Source organism: Crotalus tigris, unplaced genomic scaffold, assembly GCF_016545835.1.
Source record: "Crotalus tigris isolate CLP2741 ecotype Arizona unplaced genomic scaffold, ASM1654583v1 scf7180000024342.5246164, whole genome shotgun sequence".
Taxonomy (NCBI): domain Eukaryota; kingdom Metazoa; phylum Chordata; class Lepidosauria; order Squamata; family Viperidae; genus Crotalus; species Crotalus tigris.
Window position 1 is genome coordinate 1,042,723 of NW_024100512.1, and position 16,916 is coordinate 1,059,638.

General features: G+C 35.4%; 1 protein-coding gene across 4 annotated transcripts in view; it reads right to left on the bottom strand.

Moving 5' to 3' along the window:
* PTPRG (protein tyrosine phosphatase receptor type G) overlaps positions 1-16,916 on the bottom strand; it is a 780,345-nt gene that overhangs the window by 22,824 nt on the left and 740,605 nt on the right. For all 4 annotated transcript variants that reach the window (XM_039326607.1, XM_039326608.1, XM_039326606.1 and 1 more), the window contains 5 exons: positions 16,098-16,189; positions 4,259-4,355; positions 3,064-3,146; positions 2,710-2,844; positions 772-906 (listed from right to left, as the gene is read on the bottom strand). In XM_039326607.1, coding sequence (XP_039182541.1) covers positions 772-906; positions 2,710-2,844; positions 3,064-3,146; positions 4,259-4,355; positions 16,098-16,189 — 542 coding nt within the window. The remainder of the gene's footprint in view (positions 1-771; positions 907-2,709; positions 2,845-3,063; positions 3,147-4,258; positions 4,356-16,097; positions 16,190-16,916) is intronic.

The following is a 16,916-nucleotide window of genomic DNA, read 5'->3' on the forward strand; positions in this document are numbered from 1 at the left end:
ATTTCACTTGAATGTAAGGAAGAATAGTAAAAATTGGCCCTCCCAAAGTTCCTCTGTAATCTTTGGCTATAATGATTGGATGGATAGGAAATGTACATAAAACTATTTGGCAATCTTTGTACATTTTTAAAACCTAACAAAACTCACAGACATAATCTTGTTCTTTTGCTTAATTTGCTTATCTTTAATGTTGAGCCCACCCAGAAAACTATTATAGTAATTTATGATGTCTAATATGAATTCCTTGTCAAATTTAAAAAAAAGATATCCACGAACTATTTTCTTTTTCATTTACTTGTAATTTCAATTATTGTACTCAATTTCTTTCATTTATTAAAAATTCTTAACTTCCCAAGCCTTGTCAAATTGTAAAAACAAACAATTTGATTTTCTGCTATGTGCGTTGCATTGTTCTTGGTTTTCTGGTCCTTTCTGCTTTATTGTATACCAGAGGCCCCCAACCTTCTGGGTACCAGGGACCAGTTACGTGGAGAGAGGTTTTTCCGTGGACCGGAGGGGAGCGTGATTTTGTATGCTGCTTGCATCATGCGGATGGGGCTTTGCTTGTTTGTCCGACCGGTTGCTGGCATGTGGCGGCCCAGTACCAGTCCATGGACTGGGGGTTGGGGACCCCTGTTGTACACTATAGAGAGTCTTGAGTTTGCAACAATCTTCAAATACTGTATGTATGTATGAATGAGTCACACTTAGTAGCAACATCCCAAATGGACATTTATTTTTGAACAAACATAATGTAATGATGTTGCTCACTTTTTTCATTTTTGCATTCCTCACTGTGAAGCGGCGGACAGTGTAGCAAGCATGTACTTTTGTGCTCTTCAGTGTGACAATAATATGGCCATATTCCTCACTGTTTTCAGTTGGCCAATACTGGTCACATTTCCTCTGAAGAAAGAAGAATAACATAAAATGTTAAAGTCTGTATGATGCTAGAGAATACTGAATTAAGGAGGATTCAATCTGAGATCTGGCTGCATAAAAGAGCTATTTCTTTTTTTTAGTTGTTCTGGAAAAACTGCTTATTATGTTTTTTTAACCCTTTGTTGAAATTATATTTTTATTGATAGTTATTACATGTAACAATTATTAGGACATTATTTATGAAATATTGTTCATAATATAGATTATCTAATATACTTTTACACAAATTCATCAGTCCTGCTATAATTTAATTTTTGTTAATGTCTTATATTTATATATATATATATATACTGTCATTTGTCAGGCTATAATAATAACAATAACACTAATAATAGAGTTGGAAGAGACCTTGGAGGTTCTAGTCCAACCCCCTGCTCAGGCAGGAAACCCTATATCATTTCGGACAAATGGCTGTCCAGTCTCTTCTTAAAAACTTCCAGTGTTGGAGCATTCACAGCTTCTGGAGGCAGGTTGTTCCACTGATTAATTGTTCTAACTGTCAGGAAATTTCTCCTTAGTTCTAGGTTGCTTCTCTCTTTGATTAGTTTTCATCCATTGCTGGAAATTGTTTATATTGTTTAAATTGTTTTGAGAGAGAGTGAGAGAAAGAGAATGTCTGGAATTTAACTGGAATGTATCAGCTTCAAACTTAGTTCTCTAGGCTTTATTTTTCATGGGCTACAAACATTTTCGAAGTGTTTTTTTATTTCTTTTTCTAACAGCAATACAGTTCAGTCAATGTTAGCTAGTGAACCATCTTTTTTGTCCCATTATTCTTTTAAGACAGAGGTCCCCAACCCCCGGGCCGTGGCCCATTTGGAACTGGCACCACAAGAACTGGTGGGGGAGTGTGTGCATGCACAGCTCCATTTGCAAGAGTGGCGGGCACATGTGCCTACTACTTGCACAAATGGAGTTTCCTGCATCTGGCACTTCCATGGAACCCTCCCCCGCTGGTCTGCCAAGCTGAAAAAGGTTGGGGACTGCTGTTTTAAGACAGCTCTGTCTAATCTCTAAGCTTTAAGCATCTTAAAGTAATATTACCCAACTTTGGATTTTAAATTGTGTGGATAGATGGCTGGTGAATTCTGGGAGTTGAAGTCTACACATTTTAAAATTCCCAAGATTGGGAAACACTGACCTAGAGCAGTGTTTCCCAAACTTGACAATTTTAAGGCATGAGGACTTCAACTCCCAGAATTCCACAGCCAGCAACGCTGGCTATGGAATTGTGGGAGTTGAAGTCCACATGCCTTAAAATTGTCAAGTTTGGGAAACACTGACCTAGAGTATATTCAAGGTTTATAGTGATAGGACGTTGCTAAAGTGGTCTAAACAAATTAAGGAACCCCTAGCAAATGGTGTTAGTTATATTGGTTAAATATTGTATTATGCAGGAAATAAATTACTTTCACATCATGCCTGTTATAGCTTATCTATGAGCAGAAATGAGATCTGCCTCATCTATATTATAAATATAGATTTATAACAACAGCAGCAGCAACAACAACAACAACAATAATAATAATAATAAAGTTGGAAGGAACCTTGGAGGTCTTCTAGTCCAACCCCCTGCTCAGGCAAGAAACCCTAGACCATTTCAGACAAAATTATTATTATAAAATTATTATAAATAAAAAGTATTATTAGAGTTTATGCTACGATGAAACACATTCAACTCTTTAACAAAACTGAAGAAAGATCACACATCTCTGGTGAGAACTAAGAAAAAATATTATGATAATAAATGCAGACTATTCTGCTTACTCTTCCTTTTTCCACAAGATTTGTAATCATGATGATAATTCCAGTGTTTTGCTCCCAAATCATTCTCCAAAAATCTTCAAATGTTGACTTTAAAGGGCCCTGGGTGGCAATGTAAGCTTTCGCTTTGTTGTAACCCTTCAAAGGAAATCACAATAATATGTAAGATAAAAGTATCTGCAATAGCAATCATATTAATAATGTATATATCTCTGGAGCAGAGCTCTTTTCTACTGAACGTTTGAGGAGTTTGGAGTTGAAATTGAAAAATGTAAAGTTCTAATGCATTAAGAGTGTCTGTTTCTTCTGAGGGACAAGATTTCTCAAGAAACCTTAGGAATTAACAAAACAACTTACATCAACATAATTGGCATTAATATAATCGCTGTGCTTTGAATCCTTTCCTGGTAAAGGTCTTAATTTCACTCGACTGTGATCATCTACAGAAAAGAACAAGGAAAACACACATTTAAGAAAGTAAGCCTGATACATTTTTCTTTCTTTTTTTAAAATATATGATTGACTAATGAAAGAACTGAAAAGCCAATTCTCATGTCAGAAAATGTTACAGAGGAACTGGATTGATTTAAAAATAGGTTGTTTGGCAAATAGGGAGTGTTTTCTCAGTTGATGATCAAAGTGTTTTGACTGTTTTATTGGAACACCTGATAATATCAAAGTTATTAATCAATTTAGGGTGCAATGAAATGCCAAAGACAATCAGGTAAATACTTTGGTGAGATCCAATTAAGCTTCTGTTAACAGAAGTCACAGAAAGGGGAAACTTCAGTTCTGGAAAGTTGGAAATTTTCAGAGACAGGCATAAGGAAAACTACTTTTATGAGACTGCATCAGAAATTTGGCAATGCCATCATTCAAAATTGGTATTTATTTCAAATCAAGGCAGGAAAAATGCGTATGTCCCTGGAGACTGGTTTAATGAAGTTAAAAAAATATAATGTGTGCAGGGGAAAGGAATATGTGAGTGTAATTCTACTTACCAGTATTCAATCCTATCCTTTTAATTAATCTCCACTTTATTAAAGACTTTCTGGAAAGTAGTATATCACATTGGAAAAAAATTAGGCTAGACCATCGAGCTGCGAATTTCTTAGATAGAGTTGCTTTTCTAAATAAAATCTGTATGTTTTTAATGTCAAAAGATTGTCATTAACTATCTCAGAAAACAGGTCTGAAAGAAGCATATTATCCATTTGTTGAACTTTTATTATTTTATTTTATTGTAAGTATACTGACAAGAAAGCCAGCTTGGTGCATTGATTAAAACACCAACCTAAAAACTGGGAGACTGAAATTGTAGCCTTATGCATGAAGCCAACTGGGTGACACTGGGCCAGTCCCTCTCTGTCAGCAACATCAAGCAACTTCCAAAAATCTTGCTATGAAAACTGCAAGAACTATTTCAGGCCATCATATGGACTCAACACTGATTTGATGGTACAAAAAATAAGTATACTGGTAAACTGGGACACCATTACAAGATGCGCAGTTATTGTTATTTATTACTTCTCTGAAGGCCATTATTACTCACATGCTAAAATGTTGATGTATCTGTTTTTGTGCTTGTTGTCGGGGTGATTGGAATGTTCAGCGGTGATGTTCATGTCAGATGTACAACGCTGCACTTCCTGTTAAGAAAACAAATTGAAAGAGCAGATAAGTGCCAAACATTTTATTTGTCTCATTTTGCAAACAGTTCACTCAGAACATATTGAAATGCTGGGAGATCGTTGATTCCCCCCCCCCCATGAGTATCCTTTCAGCAAAATGCAATGTAAACACATTCCAGCAAGTTTTATGAAGAATATTTTCTAGTTCCAAGTATCTGATGAAATCTACAGTGATTAAAATTCAGTCTAGTGTAAAATCCCGGGCATAGTTGTACATGTAACTATTTCTCTCCTAACAACACCCTGAAAATAACTATAAGCCTTTTTTGTGGCTAATCAGTTGTAAGGGACAAATATGAAACAGTACAAAACACTATTAAATAAAAAGATGGACTGAACCAGATTTGTATCTCAGAAATATATATATATTTAGATTAAAAATATAATGGCTATTCCATAGAGTTAAAAAAAGATCAAGTGACTACAAAGAATATATATATATACATTATATACTCATCATGCTATTTCCTTTTGTGTTAAGGTTATAAAAAGGAAAAGAGTACGTAGTAGCAATGAAAAATAAAATAGAATATAAAGAAAAAAGACAAGGAAATCTAAGTAGATCTACTTTATACCAATATGATTCACTATACCAATCCATATTGTTTAATCTTTACAATCCATTCTTGTTTTTACTATATCCATATACTGTTTCATATACCACTTTTGGTTCTTTTAACCGTATCTTTCACTTTCTGAAACTCTCCTACTACACCTTGTTTTTCCTTTTTCTCTCAACTCTTATACTGTAATTAAATTCTCATTCTCTCTATATAGCCAAATTACCTCAGCGGACATCTTTTGTATAGGTACCTTCCACATTTATTCAGTACCCAATCATTTTGACTCTTGAATTTGTCTTATTATCCAGTTCGTTTGTCCCTGTTTATATAATCCATTCTCTTCTAACACACAGTTCATACATAACCAATTTCCATATAACAACTATATACTCTTCCACGCAGCTGTTTTTGTTTCTTTTGAATGATGTTCATTACTTGCAACAGAACATATATTATCTGCCAGCTTTCTACTAGCATTTCATATCTTGAACTTTCTGCATCCATTTTTATGTCCATAAGAAACACTCTATCAAGATATACACATTCACCTGCATACTCTATTTTTTCATTATTTCTATATAATTCATAGTCATTCACTCAATTCTATCAAACAAAGAAGAGGGAATCAAGCTATTCTCCAAAGCAGCTGAAGGCAGGACAAGAAGCAATGGGTGGAAACTAATCAAGGAGAGAAGCAACCTAGAACTAAGGAGAAACTTCCTGATGGTTAGAGCAATTAAATCAGTGGAACAACCTGCCTCCAGAAGCTGTGAATGCTCCAACACTGGAAGTTTTTAAGAAGAGACTGGACAGCCATTTATCTGAAATGATAGAGGGTTTCCTGCCTGAGCAGTGGGTTGAACTAGATGACCTCCAAGGTCCCTCCCAACTTTATTATTATTATTATTATTAAACCCATCTACTTTTATTTTTACTACATTACAATTGAGATTCATGGTTTTTCATGCAATCTAATATTTGCTCCAAATCATTCAGATGTCATCTACATAGGGTATGTGTGTGTACGTATGTGTGTATGTTTCTAGCACCTATCGATCATCCATCCATCCATCCATCCATCCATCCATCCATAGATAGGTCTGCCTATCTATCTATCTATGTATCTGTCTGTCTGTCTGTCTATTAACATCTAATCATTTATTATCTATTTCTTCATATCTATAACACATATCTAATATCTTCACAAGTGTTTATACACTTGCTCATAGATTCCATCACACTTGTTTTACTCCCTGCTCACTGTTGATTACTAAGCATTCCATCTATCTTTTCTTTTGTTAAGATCCATAGTAACAAAACTTGTTGCAACCTAGTGATTCTCTAGAGGCTTAGCAGCCATGGTTAAGAATCTTCCTTTAGTGGAGGGCAATTTTACAAACTCCTCTTTTGGAATTCCTTTCTTGATAATAACACAGGTTTCCGTCACAACTGATCTACACCTTGCCAAGACACAGTGTGGCCAAACTGTTCAGTGTATATAAAATACAACAGACTTGGTGTTTTTTTAAAGAAGATATTTCCTTTGACAAAATAGTATTGTCTTCCATCCTGTTATAAGACTTTCTGCCCAATGTTACAAAGACCATGAAGAAAGATAGCTTGTTGCTTATCTGTAAATACACAAATTTCAGTAGTCATTGTGCATTCACACAGCTATACAACTTTCTCGCAAGAGGCAGTACTTTGACACAATCATATAGTTGGAAGGAGTCCATTTTGGTCTCTGAATCCAATTACTTACCCAGAGTCACAATCTAAATTAAAGCATTTTAAGCAGATAGCTGACCTTTGAATACATCCAAAGTAGGGGAGCCTATGACTTGACTAATTGGTTCCCCTATTATAATGCTGCCAGTGTTAGGAAGTTGTTTTCTATCTTTCAATTGTAATTTGCTTTCCTATAACATAATATTCTGTATCCTGCAGTCTGGAATCTCTTTCTCTGTGATGCCCTTCGAAGAATTTGAACAGGGGGAGCATATCTCAGTCATCTTTTCTCAAACCTCAAATACATAATTTCTTCAATCTCTTGTCAAAACATTTTGTGTTTTAGTTCTAGTAATAATTAATTAGCAGAGTAACTCTATGTGATAAAAAAATAAGTCTGAAAATCACTATGGTACAGGGAACTAAGATGACAAGAATTTCATTAGTGACATTGCCTGCATGACATATTTATGTCACATCTTAAATTTTTTGCACAGTCAAAGCTGACTTGGGAATCCTTAGCTGCAAGGCCACAACAAAAATCTGCTAAGGAATGCAGACCATAGAAGCTGGGACTCTGAAATGGCCAAAGTCCCACTAATTCCATTCAAAGAGAGAGGAAAGATCTCTTCATCCATCTGCCCATCTTGTGTTCATCCTGTATCCAAGTGCTTTATTTTATAGTCAGATGCAATGATTTCCATTTTTCTGATCAGCTTTGTATGGAGTATGCATGTGTGTATTGTGAAAATTTGTTTTGCTATGTTTAATTTTGTTAAATAATACCAGATTCCCTTATCCATTGTAGACTAGGGTTGCCCTCAGACACAGTTTAAATCCCATGATTTAAACTGAGAAATGGGCAGCAAATAAACTTAATCATAAAATTTTAAACGTTGTATGAATTTGGATATCTAGGGGAGGAGTGTGGCATGCATATACCTACAGGTAGCAAGAAAAGTGTGATTGTTAAGAAATAGGACAGCTCACATGAATACCTAAATGTATGACAGCTCCTGGATCTGTGGAGTATTATGAGGGCCATCTGGTATCCTCTTTCCCCTCCAGGTTACAAAGATGCCTACAGATATCTTAATTTTTATAAGTAGCAAAACTTCAAAATAAGGGAAGTCATTAGTACAGCACAGCTGCTGCAAAGAACAATCAGAGCTAATTGCCAGAAGGAATTACCAAGAGAAATGTTACTAATATCAACCTTAAAATGGAATTCAGGATTATATAGTAATGTTACAAAGGACTGCCTTGCAATTCACAGTCACTGCTGCCCTCTAGTGCAAAGTATTCACCTATCTTCACTATTTCTAACCCAGTGGAACAAGGGGAAAGAAATTATGGCTGCAAGATTAGGACTCGGTTTTTTCTATCTGTCTACCCATCAGTAGGATGACACTTAACAACAACAACAACAACAACAACAACAACCATCATCATCATCATCATATCAATGGCACAATGGAAGACACAGTTGCAGATCAATGGTGAGAGACTGGGAGAGGTTAATATCAAGAGAGGAATATTACTGATTGTGATACAAAGGAGGTTATATTGATGTTAAATTTGATTACAGCCGCGAGGCTGTTAGTAGGACAATATTGGAAGAAGGAATCTTTGCCTACATTGCAGGAATGGTTTCTTAAAGTGTCTTATTTGGCGGAAATGGCAAAGATTTCGGCTTTTTTAAAGGAACAAACGCAAGAGAAATTTCTTGCTGTTTGGGATAAATGGATAAAATTTATACAATTTAAACTGAATATAAAAAAATATTATATAGCCTTTTCATAATCTTTATTTTTATATATATACATATATATTTTAATGTTATATTTTCTTTTTTTTTTACAAATATAATTTTTTAATTGTTTTTTAATTAAGCCTATATTCTGCTCTGGGAAGCTCGGGGGGGGGAAGGGGGGGGTGTTTGGGTGGGGGTTGGGGAAGGGGGGTTTTGTTGTGTAATGTTTAGTTTTTTTTTGTATATGTTGTTTTTTGTTTTTGTATTGTTTTGTTCTTTTTGTAAAACTTATAAAACTTTTTAATAAAAAAAAAAGAGAGGAATATTTCAAGGAGATTCATTATCACCATTACTATTTGTTATTGCACTGTTTCCTCTGTCAACAATACTCAGGACATGGCTATCAAACATCAAAAACATCTGCCAGACTATCCCACCTCCTTTACATGGATGATCTGAAGCTGTATGGAAAAACATCATCTGAAATAGAATCGCTGCTCAATACTGTCCGTATATATAGCCAAGATATTGCAATGGAGTTTGGCTTGGACAAATGTACCACACTTACTATCAAACAAGGAAAAATAGTGAAAACTGAAGGAATCAAGATGCCCCACTAAAATAACATTAAGAGTCTGGATGAGGAAGAATACTACAAATACTTGGGTATCCTTCAAGCTGACAACATCAAGCACACTGAAGTCAAGAAAAAGATTAGAGGTGAATACATCAAGAGAGTGAAGAAGATCTTAAAATCCAAACTCAATGGAGGAAATACCATAAAGGCAATCAGCACCTGGGCAATTCCAGTCATTAGATACACCGCTGGAATGGTGGACTGGACTATCCCAGGTCCTTGGTAAGGACTAGATAGGTAGACAAAATGCCAAATCCAGTCTGAACATCTGGCTGACTGTTCGATGATCCATAATAATAATAGAGTTGGAAGGGACCTTGAAAGTCTTCTAGTCCAACCCCTGCTCAGGCAGGAAATCCTATATCATTTCAGACAAATGGCTGTCCAGTCTCTTCTTAAAAACTTTCAGTGTTGGAGCATTCACAACTTCTGGAGGCAGGTTATTCCATTGATTAATTCTTCTTCTCCTTCTCCTTCTTCTTCTTCTTCTTCTTCTTCTTCTTCTTCTTCTTCTTCTTCTTCTTCTTCTTCTTCTTCTTCTTCTTCTTCTTCTTCTTCTTCTTCTTCTTCTTCTTCTTCTGCTATATTTGTTATCGGACGTTGGTGATCATGCTGGTGATCCTGTTTTTATCAGCAAGTGCACAAAAAAGTGCTGCTGAGTTTTGTTCAAACCGGTCCCTTAGATTTTGAAGCCATGATGTTCTTCTTCTGCCTGGACCTCATTTGCCTTCAATCTTTCCCTGAAGGATTAAATGGAGTATGCCGTATTTTTCTGGGTGGCGCATCACATGTCCAAAATATTCTAACTTTCATTTTTTAATTGTTTTGATGATTTCCCTTGGCTTTCCCACGCCGCTTATCACCTCCTCATTAATTGTTCTTACTGTCAGGAAATTTCTCCTTAGTTCTAGGTTGCTTAAAATAGGACCAAGTTTGGTTGTGTGGTAAAAAGACAACTAAAGACACTCTGAGTTTAAAAATTGGCAAGATTGGGCCAGGGGCTGTGGAAGAAAAAAAGATCCAGAAGCATTTCTGTAGGAGAGGTAGTTGGGCATTAACTTGGAATATTTTCAAGTTCTCTCTTTAAAGTTCCCTGTCCTTCCTGGAGTGTATGGAGCATACAAAAGTGCTCAGACACAATATAAAGCAAAAGCAGAAAGACATACGAAGATTTGGATGCAACATGCTATTTTGTTACACTTAAGAAAATACAGATGCCTCAATAACTATTTCTGGTAAAGGGGTTTAAAAGAATTCCAGATGCCATGATCTGGATAATTTCCTTCCCCTGCGATTCTTTCTAAACCAATAGAATATTGGAAAGCAATTTTGAAAGGGGCTTAAAACTTTGAACATTCACCAGTACAACTCTCCTAAAACTGAACAGAATTGGATTAAATTTGGTGTGGGAGGAGATCCTGGCAAAGTACAGATTGTGGACTCGTTTCTTCTCCAGAAAAAATAAAAACTCTTTATTCTATCCTCATTCCAATACAGACAGATAAGAGAAGGCTGGACTAATTCTAATGCGTACATTAGATTGGAGGCAACATATGTAGAAATAGAGAAATGTTTTAATTGGTATCCCTTTAGACTGAGAATATGGGGAATAGAATTTTCACTAGGGCTGGAAAGAAGTGAATACATATATTACATCCTATATATTTTTATAGGTCATTTGCAGTGTACATATTTGGCCATGGATCATGTATGAATAATTGAATAATAGTAAGATACTTAATTATATATAGACGGCACATTTATAATATATTCAAACTCCTATTTCTAGCATGAGTAAAATAGATACCCATTTATAACTCATCTCTCTCTTGCCTCTCCTCTATGGTTGTAAACTCTATATAAGTTGGTTCTAATCTTTATTTTTTAAAATGATGAGGAAAAGAGAAAAGGGAATAGTATTTTATTCTCAACACTTCCATCTTTAATAATCCAGTTAAACTCAATAACAGAAAATACAGAAGCAATTACATCTACTTAAATGAAAGGACTGCTTCCATAATTCAATTTTTACTCTTCACCATGAATTCCTATGTCACATTTTATATTAAAAAAAGGAATAAACTACAAAAGCGGCATGTAATTTGTAATTGTCATTATTTATGCAGAACAATGTCAGTTTGTACAACATTCTACACAGCAAAATAAATAACTCTGTTCATGATTTTCAAATTCCTCTTTGGTGATCTACTTCCTCTCTACAGAAAAAATAGTCTAGTATTATAATAAAACAACCTATAAAATAAATTTGATTCAAAACACTCAGGATTTAAAATTTCTTTAAAAAGTAACTCAATTCAAATTGGGAACAACATTAAATATATGCCATGGAACCACTACAATGTTATATAATGCTCAGAAAAAAATTACCAGCCTCTACTATTTTTCTGAAAGGCTGTTCCAAGGTCAGGAACTTTAATTAACCTTTCTAATGCTTAGAGGTAATGGCTCTCTTAATTCAGCTGAAGTCTCAGCTGGACCATATTGGACTAATAAAGTAGGTGGCCTGGGAACAGATATCGCACACTAGAATGAAGGAAGAACATGATGATGACTGATTTTCAAAAGCAATGACTGATTTTACAAAAAAACCCTTAGAAGACGGGAACTGGAAAAAAAATCTAAACGGCTTTTCAGATCCAAAAATGTGTACTTTATTATTAAATTTTTCAACAAAATATTCTTGTAGAAATTTTTAAGATTGGACAAATGTAACACACAAAATTTAGGCATGCTCATCTGGATATCTATTTTCTTATAGTATACTATAGCTATAATCAGAATGTTTTGGTCAAATGTGTTTAGCTGTGTCCGACTAATGAAAAACCAGGCTCAAATATTCAATTATTTAATATACTGAGTAGCTTTGGGTTAACTTGGCTCATGTTAAGAGGATAACATGGGAATGGATACGGAAGAAGTATGCATCACTGAGATATTCCTTGTAGAAAGAAGGGAGGCATGTCACATATTTGCTTGTGACCTTTGATTTTGATATCCATCCAAACCAGAACCCTATTTATTATATTTCATTATCGAACCCCAGATAGACTCAGTACAACTAAATACAGCCAACCACAAAGTGATAATTAAAATCCAAATAGAGACGAATGAAAAACAACAAAAAATAAACACTCAGCTAACAATTAAAGTCAATCTTCAAAGGGCAACTTGAATAATAAATGTCTTTGCCTAATGGCAGAAGGAAAGTGGAGAAAGAGCTAGGCCCATTTTACTGTAGATGCTTGAGGTTTTTGTTATAATTCTACTGGATTTATATTGGTGCAGCAGCATACAGGCAGTATTCCCTGATGTGAGATTGCTCATTTATTCTTGTTTAGTTTATTTAAATGGGCAAAATAAATAAAGGTGATAGATTGGGAAATTACTGGGAGAAAATTATAGACTGATAACAATAGGAAAAATGATCATTTCCAGGACATACGCTTTTATTAAATTTTGAGTTGTGGTTTAGTTTACATATCTGGAAATGTGTGAGTTATTCAAACAATTCGCATTGGGACTCTGAATTTTTACATTTGGACTGCCGTTCTGCAGTCGATATTTGTGCTTCCACAAAGAAGTTGTTCAACTTATGTTTATTGGCAGCCATAGACCAGAATATAAATAATGAGATATATCTTATCAAACCTATCTGTGCAACAGCTGAACTGATAAGATCTCTGTTATATCAGACCAAGGCTCTATTAAATCAACATTTCTTTTTCTGCACTTAATCAGATGTACGAAATGAACAGTAGATTATTCCCCAGTACACAATTTTCAAAGATGCTTACCACTACAGAGGAAACAAAGACCCATCAGTCTACTTTTGACTCACCGAGGAATAGCTAATATATCAACAAAATTGACATAACAATCTGAGAGGTATGAAAATATAAGGAAGCTATATTTTTAAATTTTAGTTTTTGAGGAAGGGTATTTTCCTCAGGAAAAAAATAAGTTCCCTTTTTGATAACAAATATTTTAAATAGAAGGGAAATTGCCAGTGTAACTGAATCCAGAGAGAAATGACATCAAAACTGATAGATGAAAGTGCTGAAGCTAGAAAGCACTTCCTCATCAATAGGTGGGATTTATATTTACAGTAGGATGACATTATTATCACCAAGTCCTGTTATTCTGCTATTCCCCTTGTCAGGAGCAATTATTAATCTGAATTTATGCAAAACTCTTTTAATGGATGTTCAAATTAGAACAAAATCTCAATTTAATGGACTGGTTGGGGAGTGGGCAGGGCTCTTATTCCTGATTGTCTGTTAAATTGAAAAGCACATCATATAGTCACTTGCATAATATCATTACAGATTTGCATAATATAATGTTGCAAATGCTACAGGATTTTCATCTGCAACATCCACAGTCTGTGGCACTGATAGTCCACTTAACAGAGGTTTCTCTGTAATGAAGAACTAGAGACTCAGTGAAACAATAAAATACAAAAGAGAGTGAGTAGATCAGCAGATTGGTGACCAATTAATATTTGTTGTCAAAAGGATCCTTTTATTGATTCTACTGATTGCAAAGTTTAAGAAGAGTCATTGGATGCTCTACTCTCCTGAAATTAATTTCTTAAAAAGAGATTTGCAGTTCCTCCTTATCTCAAAGGGACTGTAAAGAAGGCTTAAAATCATAGGATCCTATTAGACCATTTAATACAATTTTCTACTCAATGTAGTAATCATTTGTGGTAAACGATTGCCCAGCCTCAAGTGGTTCCTCTGCTGGTTCCATTGTTGAATCTCTCTTATAATTAAAAGACACAACTAATATTTCCATATTCCTCAGGGTTTCTTTCTGATAAAAAAACATTTTCAATCACACAGAAAGGATGACAGGAATGGGACATTTTAAACATATCTGCAGGGGAAAAAAATCACATATAAATTTATTACTTCTTTTCAAAATATGGCTTTTTTCAGAATGACCACACCGTTGAAAAATAGTGTAAAATATAGCAATGTAGACTATAGGTGTATAGAGTTGGCTCTTGTTTCACAGGGATGCCTTAAAAACATGCTATTTAATTCTTCTACAAATTCATTTTAAGTTTATCATTATGATAGGCTTTGGGGTTGAAATTTCAGTTATAAAATGTACTAACTTTCCCTTCGGTGGAAATTTGCAATTCAAAAAGCCAAACAATCAAAGGCAGCATTGGTCAATAAACATACAGAACAGTATTAGGTATGTCCATTGTCCAAAGCACACAATGACTATCCTCCTTTTTCGTTAATGGCAGTGATTTCAGACACAGCTGAAGCAAATTTTCCAGATGTGTAGCTGATTACTTTGAATAATTAAATGGTGTCACAACCAGCTGTGATGAATTGGACTGGGGTCTCAATTCATAAATAATTGAGGAGACGGGACTGCATTTGATCAGTCCTATCAACTCCTGCTCTCCCGAGGATAAATGTTGGTCCTGAATACCACCAACATTGTTAAATACCTCAATGTTCCTGTTCAGTCATCCAGCCAAGAGTCAATTTGACTAAATCATTTTTAACACCTTGCACAGCCGCTGTCCTCATGAATACGAAATGCTCATGAGTGGCACAATAGGATTTTCCCCTATTATTTGGGGGTTGGTGTGTAAACTATGAGGCAGTGCAGCCAATGCCTAAACGAATAAGCAAAAACCTTCAGGAATATGCCTGAAAGGATCACATTGAAGAAGATGCTTGCTGCCTTACTTGTACAAGGTTGAACACAGAAATGCTCCTTATCAAACCAACAATCTTGTAACAGTCATTTATGTGTAAATGTAGCTGCTTTTTATGACTTAATCACGGCCCTTTTAACACCTGATTATTAAAATATGTTGGGCCCTGAAACCATATTTCTCCCTCTGGTCCTGAGAGAGATGACACAACAGCTGCATGCTATTTTTGGCTGTGAGAACTCAAAATCCCTCCTTCTTGACAGCTATTTCTAAGCCCAATTGTGCTGAAAGGAACACAGTATTCAGAACGATTAATACTGGCTTTTGGAAAAACTGTTTTTGCTGATTAGAGCCTGAGTCTGTCACTGTCATTAAGCATGAAGCTGTGTTTATCTAAGCCACATGATTTTATAGACCCAGGGAGCACATGGAGTCAGATGAACACACAGCTGCAGCAGGCACTTGTGCTTCAAAGCTGTAAATGTGTTCAACATGCATGGCCTTGGTTTTGATTGCTGATGGTCAGTACCATATCATAGTTATCATATTATTGGTATCAAATTATTCCAGTTTTTTTTCCTTGAGTGAGATGCAGCTTTTTCAACTTTCTCAACTTTCAAACATTGTAGTTTAATACATATTATCAGACAGGATTGACTGATCATTCATTCATTCCATTTATATAGGTATTATGGTAGCTCCAGCACCAGTTGTATAATGTCATGCCAGCACAGATGCCACATTAATATTTACTTCTCTGAGTCTCACAATCTCTTGAAAATTCTTTCAAAAGAATGTGCCCTCAGTAAGATGATTCTGCTTGCATCACACCCAAAGCACTTTCTTCTTTGGCTGTCCTTTGAGAGATGAACGTTGCTAGATGCCAGCTCCCTTGCCCACTTGATGTGTCCACTGATACTCTGCTACTTTTTCCAGGCTTCAGTTTTTCCAATAAAGGAGAATATTTGTAGCTCAGGGTTGAAATGAGGGGTCCTTGGTTGTTTTCTTGCAGATGTTTCATTACCCAAACTACAGTAGGTAACACCATCAGTGCATCAGTGATGATGTTACCTAGCTTGAGTAATGAAACATCTGCAAGAAAACAACCAAGCTCAGAGAGCTCCAAGGGCTACTTCAGTGTTTCTACTTCCCAATCAGAAAGTGTAGTGGCATGAGAGAGTTATAGTCTTAAAGTAAGGTCACTGAAGTCAATGGAATTTATTTCAGAGTAGACATTTTGGACTCTTCATAGAATCATAACCTATCATTTATATACTAAAAAGGAGTTTCTGTTCTAAAAGCTTCTAACACATACCTCAAAATCTTCTGAAAACCCATGCTGGTTGTTGGCATACAATTCACCGATATGCTTCACAAACTGTTTGACAGGAATTGCTTCCATGTCATCTGCAAAATGAAAAGAATAGATTCATTCCACTGTGTATTTTTTCACCAACAAGGTTGATGTTTCCTCTATATCTATTTACTGCTTATCAATAATATGTTTATAAATATCTTTTAAAGTGCATTCTCAAGTGAAATCAGCCCAATATATCATTCAGATTGTCTTACCATTTCCTGTAGCTCAGGAGTCAGGAAGCTGCAGCTTTCCAACACTGTTGGGCTGTAACTTACAGCCACAAATGTCTTTCATCTAGCGTCATGTTTGCATGGGCTTCTGGGAGTTGCAATTGAACAGTATTTAGAACAAGGGTATCCAACCTTGGTCACTTTAAGGCTTGTGGGCTCATGCTGGCTGGGGAATTCTGGGAGTTGAAGTCCACAAGTCTTCAAGTGGCCAAGGTTGGACACCCCTGATCTAGAAGAAACCCATTCCTGCTTTAAATTTTGACAACATTAATAAATGTTCTGTGTGAGTGAGATGGGAAATACCTAAATTTGACAAATAAATAAATGTCATGGCTCTGTTGTGTCAAGACAGGCTGATTGTAGAGAGCCCATTTTGTTTTATAAATATTTTGCTTAGTTGGATTGTGTTTTCATTGGAATATATTTTGTTATTTGCCTAATCGCAGTCAATGCTAGTAAAAACAGGACAGACTGCCTTGTTTTTGATGAACAAAAACAAGTGAGGTGTCTGTGTTTCCTTATTTAGGGATGTCTCTTAAAGGGA